Here is a 26,244-nt window from a genome sequence, read left to right on the forward strand (position 1 = left end):
TTTCAGTATCTCGATACATAGTATCCCATCCTGTACAGTACCAGTTCCCATAATAAAATATTTGAATAGTTATTACAAAGAAGGAGAAATGTCAGGTTTGATTCATTCTCTTTTCCTACACCATAATTCTGACCCATCATCTGCGTGGTAGGCCACTTGACCCACTCATCTCACAAGAAGTCCTCCCATTTTCTTCATGGGCAGCAACATCCCAGAATCCTGGTGTGTGGATAAGCTTCAGGGCTTCTACCGTGTTGTCTTGGTATTAGTGGCTGACGTTTCGACCGCTGTGTTGTGGTCATCTTCAGAGCAGTTGTTGGATAAGGAAATAGTCTGCGAGCTCGTATATATATAGTACTACTGCTCTGAAGATGACCACAACAGAGCGGTCGAAACGTCAGCCACTAACACCAAGACAATGCAGTAGAAGCCCTGAAGCTTATCCACACACCATGTACACCAGCAGCGGAAGCCTATGCGAACATCCCAGAATCCTGTTGGCTTGAAGTGTATTGCTCTATTGGTTATTCTTTCCATATCCATACGCTATGTGACATGCAATACAATGGGAGCACAATATAATATGAACAGCTGACTGTTGTAAGCAGATCATAATGTGTGAAGGTCCTTATTGGTGCCATGCATTATAGGCACTATGTTCAGTTCAAGTTAATCGAGTACTCAAAATTATTAATGTTCAACATACTGTATTTATCCACTAAAATGAATGAAGCACAAATAGAATTTATAGCCCCAGAAGGCAATACTGTTCCTTTAGCAAGCAGTGGATCCTGGATGATTCTCGGTACAGCAAGACACAGCCATGCAGTGTCATCTAGTATAGAAAACTTATAAAATGGAACACATTTATTACTGTCTACCATACTTACTTATTTACTTACTTACTGGCTTTTAAGGAACCCGGAGGTTCATTGCCGCCCTTACATAAGCCCGCCATTGGTCCCTATCCTGAGCAAGATTAATCCAGTCTCTACCATCATATCCCACCTCCCTTAAATCCATTTTAATATCTTCCCATCTACGTCTCGGCCTCCCCAAAGGTCTTTTCCCCTCTGGCCTCCCAACTAACACTATATACATTTCTGGATTCGCCCATACGTGCTACATGCCCTGCACATCTCAAACGTCTGGATTTAATGTTCCTAATTATGTCAGGTGAAGGATACAATGCGTGCAGCTCTGCGTTGTGTAACTTCCTCCATTCTCCTGTAACTTCATCCCTTTTAGCCCCAAATATTTTCCTAAGAACCTTATTCTCAAAAACCCTCAATCTCTGTTCCTCTCTCAAAGTGAGAGTCCAAGTTTCACAACCATACAGAACAACAGGTAATATAACTGTTTTATAAATTCTAACTTTCAGATTTTTTGACAGCAGACTAGATGACAAAAGCTTCTCAATCGAATAATAACAGGCATTTCCCATATTTATTCTGTGTTTAATTTCCTCCCGAGTGTCATTTATATTTGTTACTGTTGCTCCAAGATATTTCAATTTTTCCACCTCTTCGAAGGATAAATCTCCAACTATTATAGTTCCATTTCGTACAATATTCTGATCACGAGACATAATCATATACTTAGTCTTTTCGGGATTTACTTCCAACCCTATCTCTTTACTTGCTTCAAGTAGAATTTCCGCGTTTTCCCTAATTGTTTGTGCATTTTCTCGTAACATATTCACGTCATCCGCATAGACAAGCAGCTGATGTAACCAGTTCAATTCCAAACCCTCTGTGTTATCCTGAACTTTCCTCATGGCATATTCTAGAGTGAAGTTAAAAAGTAAAGGTGATAGTGCATCTCCCTGCTTTAGCCCGCAGTGAATTGGAAAAGCTTCAGATAGAAACTCGCCTAAACGGACTCTGCTGTAAGTTTCACTAAGACACATTTCAATTAATCGAACTAGTTTCTTGGGAATACCAAATTCAATAAGAATATTGTATAAAACTTCTCTCTTAACTGAGTCATACGCCTTTTTGAAATCACTTATTGATGCTTTTAAGGAACCCGGAGGTTCATTACCACCCTCATATCAGCCTGCCATCGGTCCCTCTCCCTACCATCATATCCCACCTCCCTCAAATCCATTTTTATATTATCCTCCCATATACATCTCGGCCTCCCCAAAGGTCTCAGACCTTGCAACTAACAGTCTGTATGCATACACTATGAAATAAGGTGAAACTTTGATATCCTTCCAAACCACACAAGGGAGACAAAACGTACTTAAATAATGAAAACAACCTCAAAATTGTAACACACCAGTTCTATATAGTGCACAACACTCCATACTGGAAAATTAGCAAAGCAACATCTGTACCATGACTTGTGACTTGTAGCCCATCCCAAACTTCGACCTCCACCCTTCTAAGCGCTAGTCCTTATATACATATACTCTGTTAATTATGGCCTACTGTTATAAATAAAAACAATTAAGTTTCTCAGTCATAACATCATACAATATACCAATCTAGAGATACTGTGATCAGTGAGGTAATACAGTATGCTTAGTAGGTAACAAAAAGTTATAGCTAAGAAGAACTTTCGAATGCAATATTTTTTACTTAATGTGTTTTAAGTAATTGATTAACTGGCGGACTTACTCGTGTTAATTATGTAAGCTTGTGCGGCTAACAGCTGTTTCGGTATTACTTGACACCATCTTCAGAGCCTTCTGTGTTCGGCGCCATCTTAACTTCGCTGCCTGTTGTGTGGGTGCGTTCGTGTGATGAGGAGTTGTATCAAATAGTGTGTGTGTTCTGAAATTGATCTGTGTGTTGAGAATTTGATTAGGGTGTTTTAGTGTGTCTGTATGTATTTTTTGTATTAGGTTATTTTATGACGCTTTATCAACATCTTAGGTTATTTAGCGTCTGAATGATAATGCCAGTGAAATGAGTCCGGGGTCCAACACCAAATTTACCCAGCATTTGCTCATATTGGGTTGAGGGAAAACCCCGGAAAAAACCTCAACCAGGTAACTTGCCCCGACCGGGAATCAAACCCGGGCCACCTGGTTTCCGGGCTAGACGCGTTAACCATTACTCCACAGGTGTGGACGTCTGTATATTTCATATTGTTCTAATGTGTTGAGTTTTTGGTTTTTGGGTTGTATGTGTAGGATTTCCATGTCTGTATACACACATACAACCCAAAAACCAAAAACTCAACACACTAGAACAATATGAAATATACAGACACACTAAAACACACCCTAATCAAATTCTCATCACACGAACGCACCCACACAACAGGCAGCGAAATTAAGATGGCGCCGAGACACAGAAGGCTCTGAAGATGGTGTCAAGTAACACCAAAACAGTTGTAAGCTGCACAAGCTTACATAATTAACACGAGTAAGTCCGAGTTAATCAGTTACTTATATTCAAGTGTTAAAAGTAGTGTACGCAAGATTCAAAATGGATAATGTGTTTTGTTTGTAAACCATCGATATTATTTTTCCTTTGTGCAAGTTTTATCAGTAAGATGAAAAACCACAACTTTTAAGCAAAGATGTATGAACTAAAAAATGCGTGTAAATAAAAATATGAGATCAACACAGTAGATAGACAAAATAGATACAAAACAATAAGTGTCTATACTAACTAAAATTTCGGAGTTTCAATGAAAGATTTTCGAAAAATGGAGTAGTCTTGGCTTTGAGTAGATAGTGCTCACTTAGCTAACAAAGTACTTTTAAGTGCATAAGGTGATTTGGGATATCACGTGATTGGATAGGCATTCACAATGTTTGAGAATCGGACTACTCTCTGCAAATACATTTAAGCCATGGTGTCCAACAGCTAGAGCGCTGGATTGCTATTCTCCCCAGCATAACCCTGATTTTTTACTTGTGTTGGGTAAGTCCATGGTTCAGGTGACACGGATTTTCTTCAGGAGTTCAGTTCTCTTGTGGCATTTCAACAAATCATAATCTCTGTTCTCATCACGAGTGTATAATAGACTAGTTTCCTGTGGCACACCGGACAACAACCCTGTTGGTAAATTGATCTACATAAGTGGCTTCATATAGGTGAATGATGAAAAGTGCAGTATCTGCCATTAGACAAAACAAAGTCTTGTACTATTCACAATAAATTTTCACATCCATACAATAAGTATGTGTAACTTGTTTTTTATATTTGTGCTCGCATGTTGAAAGGTTTCAACTGAGCTCATTCACACTTGTTAATATAATTACCGTAGAATATATGGGCTATTCCATATGAAATCGATCAGTAAAAAACCTCGCATTTTCTATACTCTAATTTTTTCCCTATTTATACAAGGTGCTGAGGAGAGTGCATTTTCAAAAATATACTATCGAAATTCAAACTGTTTTCGTATTGTTGAACGACAAATTTAGTGTATTTTATAAAAACAAGCTTCTTTCAGCACTCAGAACTCTGGAACCATTTACTGCAGAACATTGAACTGGAGCTCATTTTGAAGCTGACATTTGGTAGGTTATGTTAAGAAGTAATCCTTATTTTTATTGTACACAGAGACAGATAATCTGATTTTACTTACTTTTAGGCTTTTTGACAATTTGTAAAAATGTAAGAAAATATTGAGAAAAAAACCTTGAATTATTAAGAGGGATTCGGCATTGTTTGCTTAGTGGTATGGCAATAAGTTTCGAGGGTATTAAATAGATTATTTTCACACGCCTGGACTTGAACGGCGCAGTACCGCACGCACTGGCTGAAAGCTGAAGATAAGCAAGCATTGGGCGTCATTTTACTCCTGTGTTTATGAAAACTTGTGATAAAGCTAGCCCAGCTATGCGCTACTAGATGAAACATCACGTGTTTGTCTCCTGGCCTTGCTTATCTTGGCTAGCTCCCATCTCACAGTCAGCTGGTTAGTTCACGCACGTACTATTTATTTTCTTTATTTGATATTTTCAATACTTTCTTATCAACATACTATCAGTAAAAAAAATATGTGTTTATTTGTACTTTCAATGTGGAATCTCACTATATATTTTTAAAATATTTTTTCCTAAGCAAAGGCGTCTTAATGAGGAAAAATCTAAATTTCTCCATTTCCATAAAAAGTAAGAAAATCTACATGTCAATATAAACTTTAATTTCTCAGCATCAAAGTAAACCATGATTTTGATCATTGGGTGAAAGGGTTTCGGAGGCACAACAGTTTAAAGTTGCTAATTTTATGAAAATACGATAAATTTAAATATTTTAAATTTAAACACTATGAAGTTCTGATGCCTCAAACTTTGCACAAAGCATTGTATCACAGTTCTCTACGTACAAAAAAAAAGTTTCATTGTATTTAAAAATTGTAAGGTCAATTTTCTCTATATTTCGGTCGATTTGAGATGGAATAGCTCGTATGTTTGAAATTTAGCATAAAAATCCTCTTCTGCTAGTACTTGAATAGCCTTTTTAAAAGTTACAATTTAAGTATAGGCCTAATAATAATAATAATAATAGTTTTATTTTCCCTGGCAGAGTTAAGGCCATCAGGCTTTCTCTAATAATATTGTTTACAATAAGAATCGTAATAAAATTATGATATAATTGGTACTATTATTAAATTTGAATAGCTGAGGAATTCCCTATCCTCTCTGTCTATAGTAAGGCCGAGTGCACACAGAATCAGATGCGGCACGATGTGAAGCGACATTTTGTCTGATGGTACTGTACTTGTCTCTCATTGATTTCTTATTATGCGATACAGAATCAGACGTGGCACGACGGTCGCAAGCAGATATGAGGAGACACTTAAAGACAACATTGAATGACTGCTTGAAGTTCATTGCAAGGAGACAGTCTGATAGCTGCAGTGTACTGTGCATGCGTTAGTAGTGGCTATGATTGCACGCTTTCACTATCTACAAATGCTATATTGTTGTGTAGTGCACATTATTCATAATGGAGCTCGATGCGAATAAATTAGTTGTTTTAGTACAGGAAAGATACATTCTGTACAATCTTTGAAATAATATCACGGCAATAATGTGGTTTCTAAAAATATAATGAAACCTCTCCTAACAGACACCTCCAAGATACGGACACTCCTCATATACGGACAGATTTTCTGTCCCAACTGAAATAATATAGAAATAATGATAAATTTAACTCTCGTTTATGGACACACTCAGATACGGACACGGACTGTTGTTTCACAGTCCTAAAGCTTGCTTTATCTCCTGACTGCGGACAGAACTTGGATTTCAAGACCTAATGTGTTAAAAAATAGAAAATTTAGTTTTGAGAACCGTACAAAAATTCACTAACATGAAAGAAGGCAATAAAGGTCTCGTAGGCTACCACTTGCCCAGCTGGCTACCCCTTGTTAGCTGGAAGCGGGTGGATAAACGAAGTCATAAAATTTAACCTGTCTGATGGATCCAAGGTTTCCACGATCGTGAAATTGTATTCGACACATGATAGAGTTAGTAGGATTATTGTCTTCATTTCAATCAGTTGTTCTGTTTCGAGAGACATGGCGCCTGAACATAAAGGTAAAGTTAAAAACTGTAAATTACAGTGCTGCGTAACTGTAGACCAGGGGTCGTCAGCACAGAGCACGCTGGGGCTAGTCTCTCTTACCCGCGGAAAATGAGTGCACTAGGGTGCACTCCGTAGCTGCTAGCAGGTATGCCATCTCTCCCTCTTGCACGACGGTGCACACGGGACAGCACCGCGTACCCTTTGCACATTTCAGCGAGTGCTGACGACCACTGCTGTAGAGCTAAAATAAAATTGCATGGCACAGTACTGTAGTTTCCTTTTTCGATCCTATCTACTGTAGTAGTTCAAAGTTGCAAAGAATTTACTGTAGTATACTATATTTAGAATTAAACTACAGTAATACATTTCATTTAAAGCGTGATGGGATACACTCCCTTCCAATAATGGACACCTAGATGCGGACTGATTGTTATATCCCTTTGATGTCCGTAAATGAGAGGTTTCACTGTATGTGAGAAATTGCAAATGAGATGAAAGCGTCACATGAATAATAATACTGATAATAATAATTGTAGTAGGCCTACTTTCTGCTCTATACTATCACTCGTTATTGATTTAATATATTATTTTTCTTTATTGTGAGTCGTGAAGTAGTCATAAACATACAAAATGACGTTTGTGCACTACATTAGTAGTATTTAATTTTAAGACTCTTTCAATTGTATAGATTCTTAGGTATATTAATTATCTTTAGGAAATAATAACCAAATACAATAGAATTTCTCATATAGACAGTCCTCTTTTATTGATGCCATTTTCTAGCCTAGGCCAGTTTTCCAAGCCCAAACAGCCAGCATATCAGTTGTTGCGAGCAGACAGTGTTAAGCTGTCGTGAGGCGTTGTAAAACAAAACGTAGCGTCTCGCCATGTCACATCACGTCTGATTCTGTGTGCATCTGGCCTAATGCAGTATGATAAAGTTCAAGACAATGTTTATACCGGCATTTGTTTTTCAGGCATAGCTGATAGAGAAGTGAAGAACCATGGAGAGTGATGTAAGCATGTGTTTTACCAGCCTGAAAATCTCTCTTGCAATTTTTGGCTCCCACCTTCCATGCAACTATAATTTCCTCATGACCCAGAGGCTATGTCAGTCCAAAGTCATGTCACTATACAGAGTGAACTGTAAGTAATGTCATTCATTTCAGGGGGTTATTCTTTGAGATACTTCAAACAAAAAAGTTTAATGCAATTTTGCTCATTTTTGCTTCCTTTTGGAGATAAAAATTGTTTTGTAAGAAATACTTCATAGCATGTTTGGAAAACCCATTGATTTGAGTCTCAATATGCTCAGTTTCAGAGAGCAGTGTATTATGATAAGAAATGATTAAAAGAAGGATTTGCCATTAGGTTAATTAGCATAAGTGTAACCGTTTTTTAAGTGGGCACCAATTTTTTGTTTGTAATTGTGTTACATCACCCACTCACGTAAACCCCAAGTATGACTGGAGAGCCACACATGTCGTTGGTTAATGGGTCCATCGGACCTGGCCGGGAGGACAGGTACCCACCAGAAGAATGACAATAGATACCCACCAGAAGAATGGTTACATATCTACACAGATGGGTCTACTATCGATAACAACTCAGGATCAGGAATTACGTGTGCGTTATTCTCATTATATCAACCAGCAGGATATCATACAACAAATTTTGATGCGGAAATAATGGCTATTCATATCTCACTCCAACACCTACTATACAGAATAGATAAATTTCAAAATGCTGTCATTCTCTCTGATTCTAAAGCAGCATTATATGCAATAAATTCATATAAAATGATGTCAATCCAAATTAAAGAATGTCACAAAATGATCCAACAACTTCAAAAACTACAGTGCAATGGATACCTGCACATTGCGGAATTGCTGTTAATGAAACTGCTGACTTTCTTGCCAAAAAAAGGATCCAATTTAATTCAGAATACAAATACAAGCCTACCTTTTACATCCATCAAGAGACTAATTAAAAATAAATATAAAATCAAGCAAAACCAAGCACTATGTACCAAAGCCAAAGAGCATTTTAATAAAAAAAAAAACAGAAATTATTCCAGAAATCCCACGTAAATCTGCAGTAGCAAAATTCAGACTGCTTACAGAACACGATTATTTGGCCAAACACTTGAATAAAATAGGAATTTACACAAATCAAAATTGCCCTCTATGCAACAAAGAAGAAGAAATGACTGAAGATCATCTACAAACCTGTGAAGTTCTACCTGATGGATCCACCACAGAGAAATATTGGAGAGCAAGAATGCTAATGGCTTCGTTGCCAAAGCCCAGCATTAGATAACAACAACAACATGATTGAAAGAATTTCAGTTTTGTCCTTTAAATGTGCAGAACTTTGATTCGAAGAAATGTAACTTTTTGTTCTGCAATGGAATTACATGCTTACTCACATTTGTTTTCCTATAATACATTTAGAGTATTGTTCTTTGAACATATAAATTTCAAACGTTGTTACCATGTTTATGTTTTTGTATGATGAGAATGGATTCCTTTAAGGCACTAATAGCAATTTTTTCTCAGAACGGTGTTGATTTGTTTACTCCTATATCTTCACCATTATCACTTTGAAGTCATGGCTCCCCAAAAGAAAAAAAATAAACTCATCCTCTGATTAATTAATGCATCAGCTTTTACTTTCGATAATGTTTCTTGGAAAACGTATTGTTGTCGACTTTACACATATTTCCGAACTTCATAAAACTTCCTTGCATAGTCAACAGGCTTGCTCAACTTTTCGAGGTATCTCACAAACTATACAGTAGCGTGCAAATTAATCCGAACAACGTAATTACTTATGCAAAAACATTCAAACGGGATAAAAAAAGGATCTAAGACATACCTCAGTAATCTATGTGGCCTACCTTGTTCCTAATAACAGCTCTGAGATGATTTGGCATGGATTCCACTAATTTTCCACAAATATTCTTCATTTCTTCATCGCGAAACCATACACCAATGAGGGCAGAAATCATCTTCTCCTTTGTAGAACAATCCATTTTTTGCATTCTTCTTTTGCAAATTGACCACAAGTTCTCAATGGGGTTGATGTCGGGTGAGTTGCCTGGCCAGGGGAGTACCTGAATATTCTTCTTGTTGAAGAATTCTGTAGTTTTTCGAGACGTATGGCATGGTGACAGGTCTTGTTGGAACACACCTCTGCCATCTGGAAATGATTTTTGCAGCTGGGGTACGATTCTGGTTTCCAATAAGTGAATATATTTGTCAGAATTCATCATTCCCTTGATAGGTATTAATGCTCCAGGCCCTTCATGTGTAAAACAACCCCAAAACATTACTTTAGGGGGGTATTTGGGTGCTTGTTGGAGATGAGGTGCTGTTACTTTTTCGGATCCTTTCCGTACGTAAGAAACACAGTGGCCGTGGACCTCGAAATGAGACTCATCGGAAAAAAGTACATTCTTCCAGTCATTCACTGTCCAGTGTTGATGTAATTTTCCCCACATTAAGCGTTTTTTTCACATAACAGGGGTTAGCAGTTGCTTCTTAATAGGCTTACGAGCCCTTCGTCCAGCTTCCAAAACCCTACGCTGCACTGTTGTGACGTGAATATTCACCCCAGTGGTAGCCATTAACTCGCGGGTTAAGTCGACAGCAGTTAGTCTAGGATTTAATTTACTTTTCCTGACAATTAAACGATCATCTGCAGGTGAAGTCTTCCTTTTCCGGCCATAGTTTCCTTTTTTCTGGGGTGTGATGGATCCAGTCTCCCTGTATCGTTTTATGATCGAATTAACAGTAGCCAAACCGATGTGACATTCTGCAGCAATTTGCCTCTGGGTCATAGAAGAATGCTCTGCTAATGTTATAATTTTAGACCGTTTTCGTGGAGTTGTATCCATTTGTGAAGACGACAGAATGTACACAGGATTGCAGTATTAAGTCTTCAACACAACTGAAATGCTTATAAGTACAAAACGACAGGCAAAATGTCACATATTATAAAAAAATAATAACGACAGACCTTCAACAATGGAATTACACGTACTACAGATGTCAATTAAAGCGGTATGAGCAGCTGTGAGGCCAACAATGACAGAAAATGTAAAAATATGTCGTGTTCGGATTAATTTGCACGCTACTGTACAGCACCTATTCAATTTATGACTTTTTTTTTCATACAAAAATTCAGCACACATTCGAAAAGAGAATAATATGTGCTTATACATGGTGATTCGGTGACTATGTTTACAAACATTTAGGGATGATAGAGAAGACAATTCTGAACAACTTCCATATAGAAACCCATGTCTGGAAGTGTTCCGTTGCTTGCTGATATGCATTTCATTTATGGAAGTGCAAAGGAATATGCAAGGTTTAATGAATCAAAATATCATTTACGATGCCAGCTAGGTTATCCTCTGTTTATGAGAAATCACCAACGTTTGCAAGAACAGGTCGTCTGCAACCAAACTTCAAAAGGATGGCCTTCAGTTAGATTCCAGCTGGTTACACTGACTAACATATCTAGGCTTGTAACTAGCAAATGGAATGTTTCCAGACAGAAGTTCCTATGTGAAAGTTATTCATAATTGTTTCCTCTGTCATCCCTAAAAGTTTGTAATATAGAATCACCCTGTATAAGTAGAAGCTTCTCATCTGAATAATAACAGATATTTCCCATATTTATTCTGTGTTTAATTTCATCCCAAGTGTCGTTTATATTTGTTACTATTGCTCCAAGATATCTTTATTTTTTCACTTCTTCAAAGGATAAATTTCTAATTTTATATTTCTATTTCGTACAATATTCTGGTCACAAGACATAATCATATACTTAGTCTTTTCGGAATTTACTTCCAAACCTGCCTCCTTGCTTCAAGTAAAATTCCCGTGTTTTCCCAAATAGTTTATAGATTTTCAAACATATTCACGTCATCCACATAAACAAGCAGCTGATGTAACCCATTCAATTCCAAACCCTCTCTGTTTTTCTGAACTTTCCTATTGGCATACTCTAGAGAAAAGTTAAAAAGTAAAGGTGATACTGTATCTCTGTGCTTCAGCCCGCAGGGAATTGGAAAAACATCAGACAGAAACTGGCCTATATGGATTCTGCTGTATGTTTCACTGAGACGCATTTTAATTAATAGAACTGGCTTCTTGGGAATACCAAATTCAATAAAAATATTATATAAAACTTCTCTTTTAACCGAGTCATATGCCTTTTGAAATCTCTGAATAACTCATGTACTGTACCCTTATACTCCCATTTTTTCTCCAATATCTGTCTAATACAAAAAATCTGATCAGTAATCGATTTATTACACCTAAAATCACACTGATGATCCCCAATAATTTCATCTACATATGTAGTTATTGGGGAAATAATACTGAATGTTTAATAATAGTATCAGAAAAAATATTTAAAAATAATAAATCAATATTTCTGGTTTTTGTTATAATTTTTTACGTGAATCATTTCTAGGCCCTATTTCAGAATCAAACGGAAAAGACTATCTCAGGAGAGGGTCATCCCCTGGACTCATCTCCACCTCGGCCAGATTTCAGGGGCCAAGTACTTTAAATTTTACAAATTAAGCATTGGTTTCCAGCCACACGTGACTAACACACAAAACCACAAAAATTAAGTTTCTTATCTTAATCTACCTTGTGGTAAGCATGAATAATTGTTTTCTTAATTGCTGAACACTGCGATTGTGAGATTAAGTTTGACATCATATGGATTTAACTGTTCATAGTTGAATTTAAGCCTTGAATATCTCTGAAACTATTTCATGTGGATTAGTCATGTCTAGTTTGAAACCCTTTATATTCATTGTAAAATTGTATCGAAATGAATATAACAAAATCAATTAAAATTGTATATATTTCATATATAGATGTGTGTATAGAACAGCAAATCAATCAAACATATGAAGGAACATGAAGTCACACATAACAAGATTCATAACATTTCAAACAAAATTAAACATAAATTCATGTAATACTACGTATAAGAAATGGTCCAATAAAATACGTACTAGACTTGCATCCAAAATATGTATATCACCCAATTTCGAGACCATATTCACGTCAGAACTGTGTGAATTACTGACATGGTTGCAGCAGGGGTGAGGAAATTAAAGTTACTTTCGGTGCGTGCTTGGAACATTTTGATCACTAGTGGACAGAACATTTAGGTATCGTATATTTATAGGTTTATGTTCGATAAGTAAAGATCTAAAGATATTTTTTATGGTAAATGTTTATTAAAGAGCAACATTATTGAAATTCTTTAGTAGCTCCTGATTTTGTACATATACATTGTTGTCTAAAAGCTATCTTGTTTATGTGAATGATCAACTATTAGTTCAAGAATAAAATACATCGTTTCTACAAAAACCATTCATTTTACCATTGTAGGACATATATTCTGTTAGGAGATAAAATGCCACAACTAATACAAACGATAATTTGGTGAGCTAATTACACTTTCCTACTTTAACTTTAAGAAAGGGGGCACTGATCCCAATTATAATTCTCAAAAACTGTTCCATTAGAAGGGCAGATAAATTTTATTTAGCTATTTTAGGTTTATATATTACTGTTTGTGGAAATCATAAGAATTTACTGCTGAAACAAAAAACTATGTGAAAATTACAGAAGTATAAGTCTTCTCAATTCGGGATATAAGATCTATATAGCCATAATCAAAAATAAACTATCACATCTTTACGAAGACAAAATCACTGAAGAACAGACTGGATTCCGAAAAGGAAGATCATGTTGTGACAGCTATTTCACCATGAAGATTTTAATTAAAAACACAGAGAATTTAATATTCAAACCCACTTGGCTTTTATTGATTTCATAAAAGCATTTGATAGCGTTGATAGAAATAAACTTTTAGTGATTTTACGCTATGATAATGTGCCAAACAAAATCATTCTCTCCATTTATAATTTATATCAACAAAATGAAATTGCCATAAGAACTGAACGCGGAACTACTAGCTGGACTTCCATAAACCAAGGTATTAGACAAGGGTGCGGTCTTTCCCCTCTGTTGTTTAATACATATATATATGAACCATATTTTATACATTTGGAGGCAAAGTCATCATGCTGGAATTCAAATTAATCGAAACATAGTTCTCAATACACTAATGTTTGCCGACGATCAGGTTATTATCGCTAAAACAGAGGATGCTTTACAAAGAGCCATTTATAATTTGCAAATAACCGCCTCAGATTTCAATATGGAAATCTCACAAGAGAAAACAAAAGCCATGGCATTTTCGGGAGAGAATCCAATTCCAAGTAAGATCATGATAAATAATACTTTAATTGAACGTGTTAATTCCTTTAACTATTTAGGTTATAACCTCTCTTACATCACTGATGAAGATATGTCGAACAAAATATCCAAATTTATAAAAATCACTGGCGTAATTAACACCGTCTTCAAATCATCCCATGTTCAGAAACATACAAGGCTAAAGGTATATAAAACACTAGCTCGACCAGTCCTCACTTACGGTAGCGAGGCATGGACAATCAGAAAAGCTGATGAGCAAAGGCTGACGACAGCTGAAATGAGGTTCATGAGACGAACAGCGGGATGCTCTTTGCTGGAACACCGTAAAAATGTGGACATATTGCAGGAACTAAAAATGGATCCTATAGTTAATTTTGTTCAACAATATCGACTTCAGTGGAAAAAACATGTCGAAAGGATGGATCGCACTAGATGGCCTAAACAGATTCTTACTTATGTACCAAGAGAAAAGAGGAAATTGGGAAGACCACGAAAGCGCTGGCATGAGACCGTAACAGATTCTGTAGGGTCTAATACGTTACGGATATGATGATGATGATGATGATGATGAATATAATATGACATTTTTGTGGGTTGAATGGTCATCCAATAGTATCTAGAAATTTGTCTTTATTATACTGAAGTACATAACTTTGGCTCTTATCATATAATATTTTGATATTCATCATCATCATCTTCCAGAACAAGTAGGCCACATGGGCTGTTATGGTCTCAAAGAGCAATTTTTATGCCATCCATTTCCTTGGACGACCCAATGAGAGACTACGTGTTCATAATGTGTGCATACGATTCATCTGCAATACTCGTAAATTTGACCATATAACACCTTCCCTCCAGTTACTTTCATGGGTGCGTCTGAAGGAACGAAGAACAATACATTCACTGTCTCTTCTGTTTAGAATCATGCATACTTCTACTCCGAATTATCTCTTATCGCGCTTTCAATTTCTTACAACTCTTCGAAACCGGCATCAAGCACTTCTTTCTATCCCTCATCATAGAACGTCTCTATACTCATCCTCCTACACTGCAGAAATACCACGTCTCTGGAATTCGTTACCTAATGATGTCAGGGACTGCCGGACTTTATCACAATTCAAAATTAAGTCTTGTTTAATGCTTTTTAGGTATTGCTAGAAGTGTTGATTTGTGTTTTTTACTCTAGATTAAAATCGCAAGTTTCTTGTTTATGTTAGTTAATTAGGATACAATTAATTATACTTAATCACTCATTTAAAGTTTGTGTGACTGCAACCTGTGTATATTTTTGTGTGACTTTACTTTGTTTATAGTGTTTTTTTTTCCCTGGTGGCCTTAACTACACCAGAACAAATAAATAAATAAATGTTCTCTTCCCTTGTGGCTGATAGTGGAGCATGGCTTTTTTATATTTTGTGGGATCGCATATATCTTAGATGATTCATCCAGTTAGACAATTGATATTACACAATTATCAGTAACTTATCTTGCAATTCCAGGAATAGAAATATTAAAGATTACAGATTACATTACCTATAACACTTCATAATCACGATGAATGAGTAATGTTAATATATCTAAATTACTGAAAATTGCTTTTGAAATAAGTATCAGTGGCATACCTACACCCCTGCTGCAATGTGTGGAATGTCTGTGTAAAGTTTCAGTACGAGAAAAAACCATAATAAAGGAAGTGATTTGAACTTTGTAGTTCCGGTTTAATTTTCAGGAAAACTATGTACAGTTGAGACTAGACAACTTCTACCTACTCAATCTCTTTCAATATTGTGACACCTATTAACTGTCAGAAGACAAAACCAATTGCCAACTCTGCTCTCTAAATGAACCAACAAAGCATCACAGTATTTAAAATACAACATGAATTTGTGGTAACATATTTAAATTGGCATAAGAAAATAGGTTTCCTTTTACACATCAATTAACGTTGCTAAAGTGAAAATGATTGTTTCTTTTCATGTATATATCACAGAAAAAATGGCTCTCAAACAGAGGTAAGAATACCTTAAGAATGAAGAGAGAGGAAAAAAAAAGACATTAATCCTATCATCTTAGGAATGCATAAAAAAAAAACAAATATATTAATAAATCATCAATAAATGTGAGATCAGACAATCTGCGACATGTTGATACATGAAATGATTCACTGTTTCGTAAAAGAAAACTTGTCACAATAACACATATATACATTGGTGTTTACAGTTTTTCTTTTTAAATCACAGATAACTTTGTGTTGACTTAGGCAAGAAATACCGCAAAACGGTCGGGTACATCACGCCTAATTCTGGGTAATTTAAAATGTAATCAAGTCTATAATCGACCAACCTGAGCAAAAACAAGGTTATCATAACAAGGAAGATTCAAATGTAAAGCAGCATGATGCTTGGTAAGACATTTCTGATCTGTGTTGAAGATTAAATGCAAGCAATTGTACAGTGCCCCTCTCAACCAGCCTTATGCATAGTAAAGGAAATTCAGAGAGCAGATCTAGAATTAAGAATGCATTTCACCTTCACGTGCACCACGCCCCTGCTGAGCACAATCCATATTCTGTGGAGAGGCATTTGTGCTTGGTCCACTGCATGCATTTGGTAACATATTTGTTGCTTCTGTACAATGATTATCAGGACTGGTGGCTTGTGGAGAATGCCGAACTTCTGCAGATCCTACAGGAGGACAGACGTCTTGTGGACTTGACACAGAACTAATCTGCCTTGTTGGCAACGATGGAATAAAACTATCCCCAAGTTCGGACATTACAGAGTCGTAACTGGGTGGCGGGCCGTAGAGTTGGTAATATGGACACTCCTGCGCAGCAGACGACTGAGGGAACAGAGACGTTGCATTCGGATGTGACATGGGCGGATGTGACGAACCACTGTAGTGTGGACTCGTATTGCTGCTAACATCAGCCTGGGCAGAGCTGTACGATGGAGGGGGACAGTTGCGGTGGATAGCACTGTTCGGTCCCTTCCAGACACGGTGCAGCACTACTGTGTCCCTTGTAGGGTTGTAACTCACACGTGCCATGCGTGGCCGAGAAGCTCGTCTTGCCTGTGTCCCTGGCGTGGGTTGCAGGCTGGGAGCTGTAATAGGGAGAGTCGAGCCTGGCCCAGTTCTGTATCGGCTCTGCAGCCAGTACCGGTACCACCAACCACCACCAGAGCACAGCAAGAACATAAAGATCACCAGCAACCTTCAAAAGAAAATCAAATTCTAAAGATTGGACACAGTGGAGTACTGTCTTACTGCATGCCAAAAGAGTGAAATACTTAGTTCGTAAAGCAAAAGGTACTTTCTGATGCTCATCAATTTTTTTATACAGACCAGGCAGTTTAAAAGTCCTGAAGCATTGCTTGGCCAGTTGGTGGCCCAAGCGCCATGCAATCACTGATATACCCTGCATGATATCGAGGCACTCTTCCCGTCTGCAGTTAGTCATGAGTGAGATTTCATTAGAGAGTACAGTCTTGGAAAAAAATTTTGTTGCATAGATACTTTATAAGGCCCAGAAAGGAGGCAGTATGCATGATCAGAGGACAAGCAACCTGATTCACAAGAGAATGACTAGTTGAGGTAATAATAGTAATATGTGTTACAAGAGCGGTATGTTGAAGTTTGCATGTTCGAGGAAAACTTTGAAAAAGCGAAACGTAGTTGAGCTTTTTTTAATTTCCGAGGATTGAAAGAAAACATACCGCTCGTGTATCGTACATTATTTTGTGCGAAGATAGTTTATTACATACCTGAAAGAGGAATTTCTAATTAGCTGCAATGAAATCTCCATCTTGGTTTCTGTTCAATGACGGCAAATTTGCAAAACAAAAACATCTATCTTCAACATTGTTGCTTTAAAATGTTTTCTGTGTTTACTATACTCCAGCAGGCTGTGATATATGTCTGTCTTTTTTTTCCCCCAGTCTATGATGAGTCTGGAATCTTGTTGATTTTTTCACGGCTTCCTTAATGTTACTTGCATCACGAATGCAGTAACTTTAGTGGAGTTGTAGAGTTTACTTAATTTTTGCAAATATTTAAAAACAATAATTAACAGTGCAATTTAGGTGAAATTGGAGTGGTAAGTTTCCAATTTATAATTATTACTATACTGAACGTCTCTAAAAATAATATGTTAAAAGCCTAAAGCAGTAAAATCAATATGTCACTTAAGCGGTAAGAAGAGGGAAATTGTTATGTGTGTTAGGTTGGGAATACTGAATGTGGAATTTTAGACTTTCCGCGGATTGGTTTTTTGCGGAAACCAAGCAAATACGCATGATCTCGCACAAAATTAGTTTTGTTTCGTTGTATGTCTGATCATGTGCACTGCCTCCTTTCTGAGACTTATAAAGTAATCTATGCGACAAAACTTTTTTCTAAGACTGTACATTAGTGTTGTGCAATGGAGAGATATCCTCTATGTCATTGTATATTCATTTTGAAGACGTACATACATCAAGTGCAGAAAGTTGTGTGGCAGGACAAGAAAGCATGTAGACATAAATTTTCTGACAGCCCAGTTCCAACACGAAAAGCAATTTTAAAGTTAATGGTTAAATTTAATAAAACAGGTTTTTCTGATTGACCGGTAAAGAAAACGAAGATGTCACAGAATGCCAGTAACTGCATGGGGTTCAGGCTGCTGATAGTCAAGCAATGCTTCAGGACTTTAAACTGCCCACACTGTACATTTTAATGTACTATATTGTAACATTACATTCCTACAATTTCGTTACATTTCAACTCTTACAAAGGACATGGCTGAGACTGCCATTTACAATCTATACTAATAATAAATCTGTAGCCGAAATTTTTCTGGTAATTTTCTATTTTCCAAAAGTAATTGGTCCTAACATATATAATTAACCGCCCTGAAACTGAAAATCGCTTTTTTGAAATTTTGTTTGTATGTCTGTCTGTCTGTCAGGATGTTTGTTACCTTTTCACGCGATAATGGCTGAACCGATTTATATGAAAATTTGATTATAAATTAAGTTCGTTGTAACTTAGAATTTAGGCTATATGACATTCAAAATATTTTATTTAAAAGGGGGTTATAAGGGGGCTTGAACTAAATAAATCGAAATATCTCCCTTATTATTAATTTTCATGAAAAATATTACATAACAAAAGTTTCTTTAAAAATAATTTCAGATAAGTTTTATTCCATGCAAAATTTTGATAGGACTGATATTTAATGAGATAAATGAGTTTCAAAATTACAATAACAACGCCATGTAAGGCAGTGTAATTAAATAAAAAACAAATGACTATGTCTGTAAGGGGCCTTGGACGACAACAACAATCGAAAGCTATGAAACATACCTACAGAGAATGTTTCTGTGTTTGTATGAAGTAATATCGGAAGCTAAATTAACCGATTTGTATAATTAATTATTAATTCACCATTGGAAAGTGTAGTTTCTCTAGATGGACATAATGCTATAATGTTATTACAGTAACTTCTGAGTGAATAAAGGACAGGTAAGATTAAAATAGCTTCTTATGCACAGAAAAATTGATAGGCAATCGTTTCCTGTATATCCTAAAATAATTTTTATGACCAAATGAGTGGTCTCTGGATCAAAATGATCGCATTTTAATTTTTTTTAATACAATTTAAATTAAGTAACATAATAAACGATTTATCCTTCTATCAAACTCGAATGTTCTCTGGATCAAACGTCCTATTTTAATTATGTAATTACTTTATATTTATTTCTAACGGGTGCAGCGGAGCGCACAGATACGGCTAGTTTATGAACATAAATTCTAGATGACCCACGAAAGATTCCCAAGAAGCTTAGCATTAGCAGTCAACCAATTACAACCACTAGCACAGGGCCGCCCACACGACAAACATTTGTCATTACCCCCCCCCCCCTCCTCGCCAATATTTTAATGAATGTTGAAACTCTACAATTTAAATAAAGTACTAAGACAACAAGCTAAAGAAATTTGATTACAATGCCTGGCAACCTTATCTGTTACTGAAATTGGAATATCGCTTGGACAAGAGAAATAAAAAAACCGCTCAGCTGATGAACAAATTTAATAAAGAATCAATCTTACAATCAAGAAAAAAGAAGATGACATTTTAAAAGCAAATGCAGGCATACTTTAGTGAAAATATTAAAAAATAGATGCAAGAAAAATTGATAAACAGATATAGTCTATGTCAGTTTAAATTTGTGTAGCCTAATTGTGTTGCACACTTGTATCCGAACTGAAAATTCACGTTTATAAACTTGTCTCAGGAATCTTCTATGCCACATCAATAAATTTAGGAATGCAGTTATATTGTCAGACTCCAAAGCAGCTATTCTATCAATCGTCTCTAAACACACACCTTCATCTGAAACAGCAGAAATAACTAAAATGCTCTCTCAATATCACTCAATAAATGAATTGTATTCCAATGGATACCATCCCATTGTGGAATCCTGGGAAACGAGAATGCGGATGCTTTAGCAAAGAAGGGCAGCACTGCTACTTACAGACCTGTTACTAAATCTATATATTACTCTGTGAAGAGATTTATTACATCTACATACTTAGACTTAAACAAACAAAATTTGATAACACAATCCCAAGGGAAAAAATGGAACTCTCTGCATCAAAATCCACAGTTAATTCCCGATTTACCACGAAAATCGTCTGTAGCTGCATTTAGATTGGCAACAGGCCATGATTGTTTGGCTAAACACCTGCATAGAATTGGAATATATCAGTCCCCTAACTGCCCATTGTGCAACTCAAACCAAGAAATGGATTCGGAACACCTCAAAATCTGTGCTTCATTGGCTGGTCATGATAATATCTTTGAAAAATATTGGAGTGCAAGAGGTCAAATGGCTTTATTGTCAAACGCCTGGCATTAGAAAACAACAACAACGTTTATAAACACTCTTGAGAATTAGACTATTTAGTTTTAACCCTTCAGTAATAGTTCATTTCTTAAAGCCTATTGAAAACATATGAGGAGCATCGTTTCAAAACATATTATGTGCAACTTTTTTTTACACGAACGATGAAAAACTGGATTACTTGTAAACCAGAGAAGTTTCAAAACACTGCACAAAACCATTTTTAAGTACTGGTTTCACAGTTTACAAATATGACGACTTGGAACCATCAGACTTCACAGCATGAAAGATAAATAAATAGAAAGTAACAAATATAATTTCTTCCACTGGGGGACTTAATAGGTTTTGAAATTATGCTCCTCATATACCATTTCAGTAATATGTGATTTAACACATTAATTTTTTCATGTAAAAAAAATGTTTTGTGAACATTTTGTTTTTCTCTCCCTAATAAACATTTAAGTTCGGTCCTGACCAACAACCTTTAAAGTAAAATCACAATCCAAAGACTGGACACAGTGCAATATTGTCTTATTTCATGCTGAAATAGTGACATACTTAGTTCGTGAAACAAGAAAAGTACCTTCTGACCCTAACCAATTTGCAATACACCTTAATGTTCCACAGTGAGATGAGATGTTGATGGAGATTTTTTTGGATGCCGCAGGGGATCTAGAGCTGCAATAGAAAACCCGTGTTACCTGGTCCACGGACTTACCCAACGCAAGTTATAAATCGGGGATATGCCAGGGATCGCGTCTGGATCCACATGATTGTAAGTCCAACATTTTAATCACTAGATCACCGCCACTTCAACTTTAAAATGGACGTGACTGTGACTCCATTTACAGAGTTCGTTACATTTCAACTTCATGAAGGACATGACTTTAGACTCTCATTTACAAAGTAGGCCTATGAATGGAAATTCAAGGTGACGTATTAGCAGTCACCAAATACAATTTTATTGCTGAATAATAAGCAGTTATTTACTTTTCCTTGGCTAAAAATATTTCACTGTGATAGTTACGACTATTATGACATTGATCGCAGTGACGACTTTAATGATAATAATTATAAATGGGAACAGTATATCGGTTTTTACGAAATACCGATATTTTCGTTTCGATATTTCGATATATTGGTATCGAAATTTTGATTCAATATATTGTATAATATACCTATCGATTTTCTCATAAATTTATCGTTTTTTGTGGAATTATCATCATTATCAACAACAACAAAATCCACATTAGACAACTCTGATAATTCTACTTCTGTTTTAATATTGTTATTAACGTTCTCCAAGCAAGAGGAACCTCCACCCTGAAAGGGAACCGTCTGACCTCAAATGGGTATCAAAACTTTTATTTCTATATTCTGAAATGGTAAGAGAAACAAGAATTTAATACCGATGTGACATTTGTTAACGGCAATGATTTCTATGCACAACCTACTACTGACATTCTGTTTTCTTATTATATTTTTTTGGTGCATAAAAATTTTATCCCTATCATCATCACCATTGTTGTTTGGAATGTTAGAGTGTAACAATAACTTGCAATGGGAACTTACTACAGAAGGATTGTATCAAATCACTTGTGAAGTTTGTTAAAACTCTAAGTACAGTTTACTTACATTTAAAAATAATTACAAGTTCTGTTTACTTGTATTTAAAAATGATTGCGTTGTTAGGTATAAAAGAGCATTATATCTGTGTCCTGGATTTAATCCTATATAAAATATCTTGTTACAATATCAAATACTCGACCAGGCAGAATTCACTTAACTCTTTCCCACTATAAGCTCACCTTACCTCCACCATAATTTTGATTTAGGTTAGGGTCTACATCTTTATGGTATTGAAAATGTATTGTTTATTGTTACAATTTTACATTTATGCTTTTGACTGTTATGATGTTAATTTCAATGGTAGAAAGGAATATTAAAATGTAAGTAATTTTATTGTAATATAGTAAATGTACACCTGAAAATGCAATTTGCTTACGGAATAGCGATATATCGATAATCGTTCGATATATCGATATATTTTCTGCAATATATATCGATTATCGAAATTAGGTTTGCAATATATTGCAATATCAACATATCGGTATTTAAATTATTTCCTCCATCACTAATAATAATGATCGTGGTGGTGGCTATAACAATGACGATAACAGTGACACTGATAATGATAATGTTGACTGTGGTGTTCATTAATGAAGAATTATCGTACAATAATTTAACAACTTGAATCATTATTAATACATCTTTAGTACTAAATTCTGATCGAGAATAGTAATGGTGACGACTTGACCTCAGTCAGTGATATTAGTTAAATTATTAACTTATAAAACTTACCAATAATACCACAGCTGATAGAACTGAAAAGATGGTGTTACACAACAGCCAAAATTGCAACAGTATTCATTTCTAGGACACCTAAAAAGAGATATGCAATTATTAACAAACATAGGCTAATTTTGTTGTCTTCATAAATGACACAGGAATTTTGGCGAGAAATATAATTTTTGTCACGTTCATTTACATACGGAAGTTTAATTACAGATGCTGTTTACTATACAAAGGACCATAGAATAGCTTCAAGAAAGAAATCATAAAGTCCACCTGTTCAAGAAATGCAATGAAATAATCGGCAATGTCGGCTGACAGTGTAAGGAAACGGCACTAGGGAACTTCAAAGGATGTTCAAACAAGAACTTCTGTTACATTCTCAACCCATTATTAAGTTACTATGCCTCAAATTCAGAGGTAAGCAAAGAATTTTAAGTGTCAAACGGGTTGGACTACAAAAGTGTCCGTTCCCTTCACATCCCCTAAGCATAACCTACATAGTATATATTTCAGTTTGTTCATGCAGATAAGAAATGACTAAGTTACTGTGAATTTTTGAATCTAAGACTGAGACACTAGTTTCTGATAACAGCGTTGTAAGAGTCCAAAGTGCACTCACAGAAAAAGTGAATAAGCAACTCCCACATTATGCATGAGTAAACTGTAATGACAACTGTTTCATTAATGTTCTTTCTCCCTATCATTTTGTTATCAACATTCGTTGATTGTGACGATACAAAAATAATCAAAACGCGATTGTCATTATAACGAGTTGAGATATGATTGAATTATTAGTCATACAAATCACTTTTGCGTTGTACTTACTATTTCATATTAGTGTAACAAAAATTACTTTAAATAAGCTAGGCAGATACATACGCATAGTATTTTGGCTCTCCATTTAGTTCAAAGGCACAAAATTTTGCGTCTACCTGAAAAACATTCATACTTGTTATAAAATAATTCTTAATTGTCATGTTATAAAGAGGCGTAACCACTATTTTCAAGATATATATTTTTCGGGGTTCATATTTTACTTACTATATGGAATAGTTTGAAAAAAACCACGGAATACGTTGCAAATTTCGTAAATGCCTCCATCTGAAATGAATTATGCTTTTTCAAAGACGTTTGTTTTTCCCCTTATTGTTTGCTCCACCTCAACTCTCTACTCATGCTGTCACATAGCCTTGACGGCGCCATATTTAGCTTTCTTCGTTATGTTGCATTCTCACACAACTATATACTCTGAAAGTTGCTCTAAACTTATTAATTTTATATCTTTATATATTAACTAGGATAAATACAGAGATTATCTTTCGTATTTTTTAAAGTAAATTGCAGGATATAGTATCTATGTTGACTGAAAAATGTTTCCATTTGTTACCAAAGATTATATTTACTATTCTCAATTGAATCTCCTTCAATGCGCAGAGGAGATAGCCACCAATAGGTGGCTCTGCAATCTGCTACCAAAAAGTAAAGAATTCTGTACTCTTTGTGTGACCACAGTTAAGTATATACCAGAGCCATCCTGAAGAACGCTCTGGTATCTACAGTTGCGAAGCTTGGGATGATTTTTTTGCATTTCTCGCGATAGTTGCTTGGAGCGCTGTGAATACTGGGAACAATAGACTGTGTCACTGCCATCGTGATCTAATACAGGCCGTAAGGCAAACCATGTAACTCGTTTAACCCGATCAGGAAGGGTGGCTTTTAAGTCATATAAATTATTTGGAATGCATAAAGAATAACATATATTTCTCTAAAAGTAGTGTAATTGCATTAATAAAATTTAAAACAATGATTATGAGACTCTTCAGACTCTCTTGCGAGTTAAGGTGAAATATTTTTGGTGTGAAAATTACGTTGTTCGTATCCCTAATATCTTCCTTTATTTGAATTAAATATTGCGAAATTCTTGTACATGCATTTATGCACGATTCAATCATTTTCACTTGCACTGCACGGATATTTAGATATGTTAAAATTATAGGTTATGTTTACTGTACCATTACTTCAATATTCGCATTTATACATTATAATTAAGCATAAAGTTACATGTAATAACTTGTAAATGCAATTTGTCTCTATTTCGGTTGTATTTATTCATTTCTTACAGTACTCCAATCTGAAGTATGATTAATGTAATATGTTAGAAGACTAAACTAACGCAGAGGTAGCTCCTTTGTACTCATATTACTTGCATATACGGATCTGACAGGTTAGGTTTGTTTTGGCTTTTATTATGCCTTGCTTCTACGATCACCTGCACCTCCACAAAAAATCTCTTATAAATTCAATGATTTTCACTTCCGAAATCGTAGGAACTACCTCAACGCTAGTTCCACCGCCTTACGAGTGCTGCCTTATTGGCCTTCGGACACTTGACTAAAGAACAGCTGTACTGCACTATATTGAAATGCGGTAACCTCACAGCGCTATTACTAGAGCAACTAGACTTACACAGTCTCCAATGCCCTGCCATTACATATGTAGGCCTATGTTATGTCATATGGAAATTATAGGTTATTATTTATATTCCTATATGCGCAATTATACATTATAATTAAGCATAATGTCATGTATGATACGCCGCACATTCAATTTGTCTATATTTTAATACTACACTTGAGTACGTACTCAATTATTATACTTATCTACTTCATAAGATATGAACACAATCGTACGTACACTAATTTCATAGGAATGGTATGGTAAATTTTCTATCTACAATTAAAGAAGGTAGATGTGATAATTAAAATCACAACAAATTCTTTTTTATTAAACCTCAAAATAGCTTCCATTCTAAACCTAAAATGTTGATGCGAATTGATTATGTTAACATGTAAAATTCTCTTCACATAAAAATAACACAGTTTTGTAATTATTTCTGCAACAAACTATGCAATAAGAAGTAAACGGAACTTATGCACACATTACACTAAATAAAACTTAGTAATGATACGCAATAAAGTTATAATATAATATTTCATTGAGCTCCATACACTGAAATAGAAAACCCGAACATACATTATCGTCTGCTCGGGAACGGGTCTGTGCTGAGGAGATAGTAACGACCCTGGTGGTCAGCAACTATATTTCGGAACAGGAGGTTCCGACCTACTGTTCATTTTTGCAACAGTTCCGAGACCGGAACAGTTCCAAAATAACTGTTGTCTTATTTTT

General features: G+C 35.6%; 1 protein-coding gene across 1 annotated transcript; it reads right to left on the reverse strand.

Annotated features, from left to right (window-relative positions):
- Positions 1-12,368: 12,368 nt before the first annotated feature.
- Positions 12,369-24,316, reverse strand: LOC138696908 (uncharacterized). Its single transcript, XM_069822386.1, has 4 exons — positions 24,097-24,316; positions 23,935-23,987; positions 23,062-23,142; positions 12,369-17,030 (listed from the first exon to the last, which is right to left on the reverse strand). Exons 1-4 carry the CDS (start codon positions 24,154-24,156, stop codon positions 16,328-16,330), a joined length of 897 nt encoding a protein of 298 aa, XP_069678487.1. The 5' UTR covers positions 24,157-24,316; the 3' UTR covers positions 12,369-16,327.
- Between the last annotated feature and the right edge of the window lie 1,928 nt (positions 24,317-26,244).

The sequence above is a fragment of the Periplaneta americana genome, chromosome 3 (assembly GCF_040183065.1).
Source record: "Periplaneta americana isolate PAMFEO1 chromosome 3, P.americana_PAMFEO1_priV1, whole genome shotgun sequence".
NCBI classification, from domain to species: domain Eukaryota; kingdom Metazoa; phylum Arthropoda; class Insecta; order Blattodea; family Blattidae; genus Periplaneta; species Periplaneta americana.

Coding starts and splice junctions, on each gene's coding strand:
- LOC138696908 (XM_069822386.1), bottom strand. CDS start 24,156: ATGGAGGCATTTACGAAATTTGCAACGTATTCCGTGGTTTTTTTCAAA. Junction 23,988..24,096: donor TTTTCAAACTATTCCATATA/GTAAGTAAAATA, acceptor AATGTTTTTCAG/GTAGACGCAAAATTTTGTGC. Junction 17,031..23,061: donor TATCAGCTGTGGTATTATTG/GTAAGTTTTATA, acceptor TTTCTTTTGAAG/GTTGCTGGTGATCTTTATGT.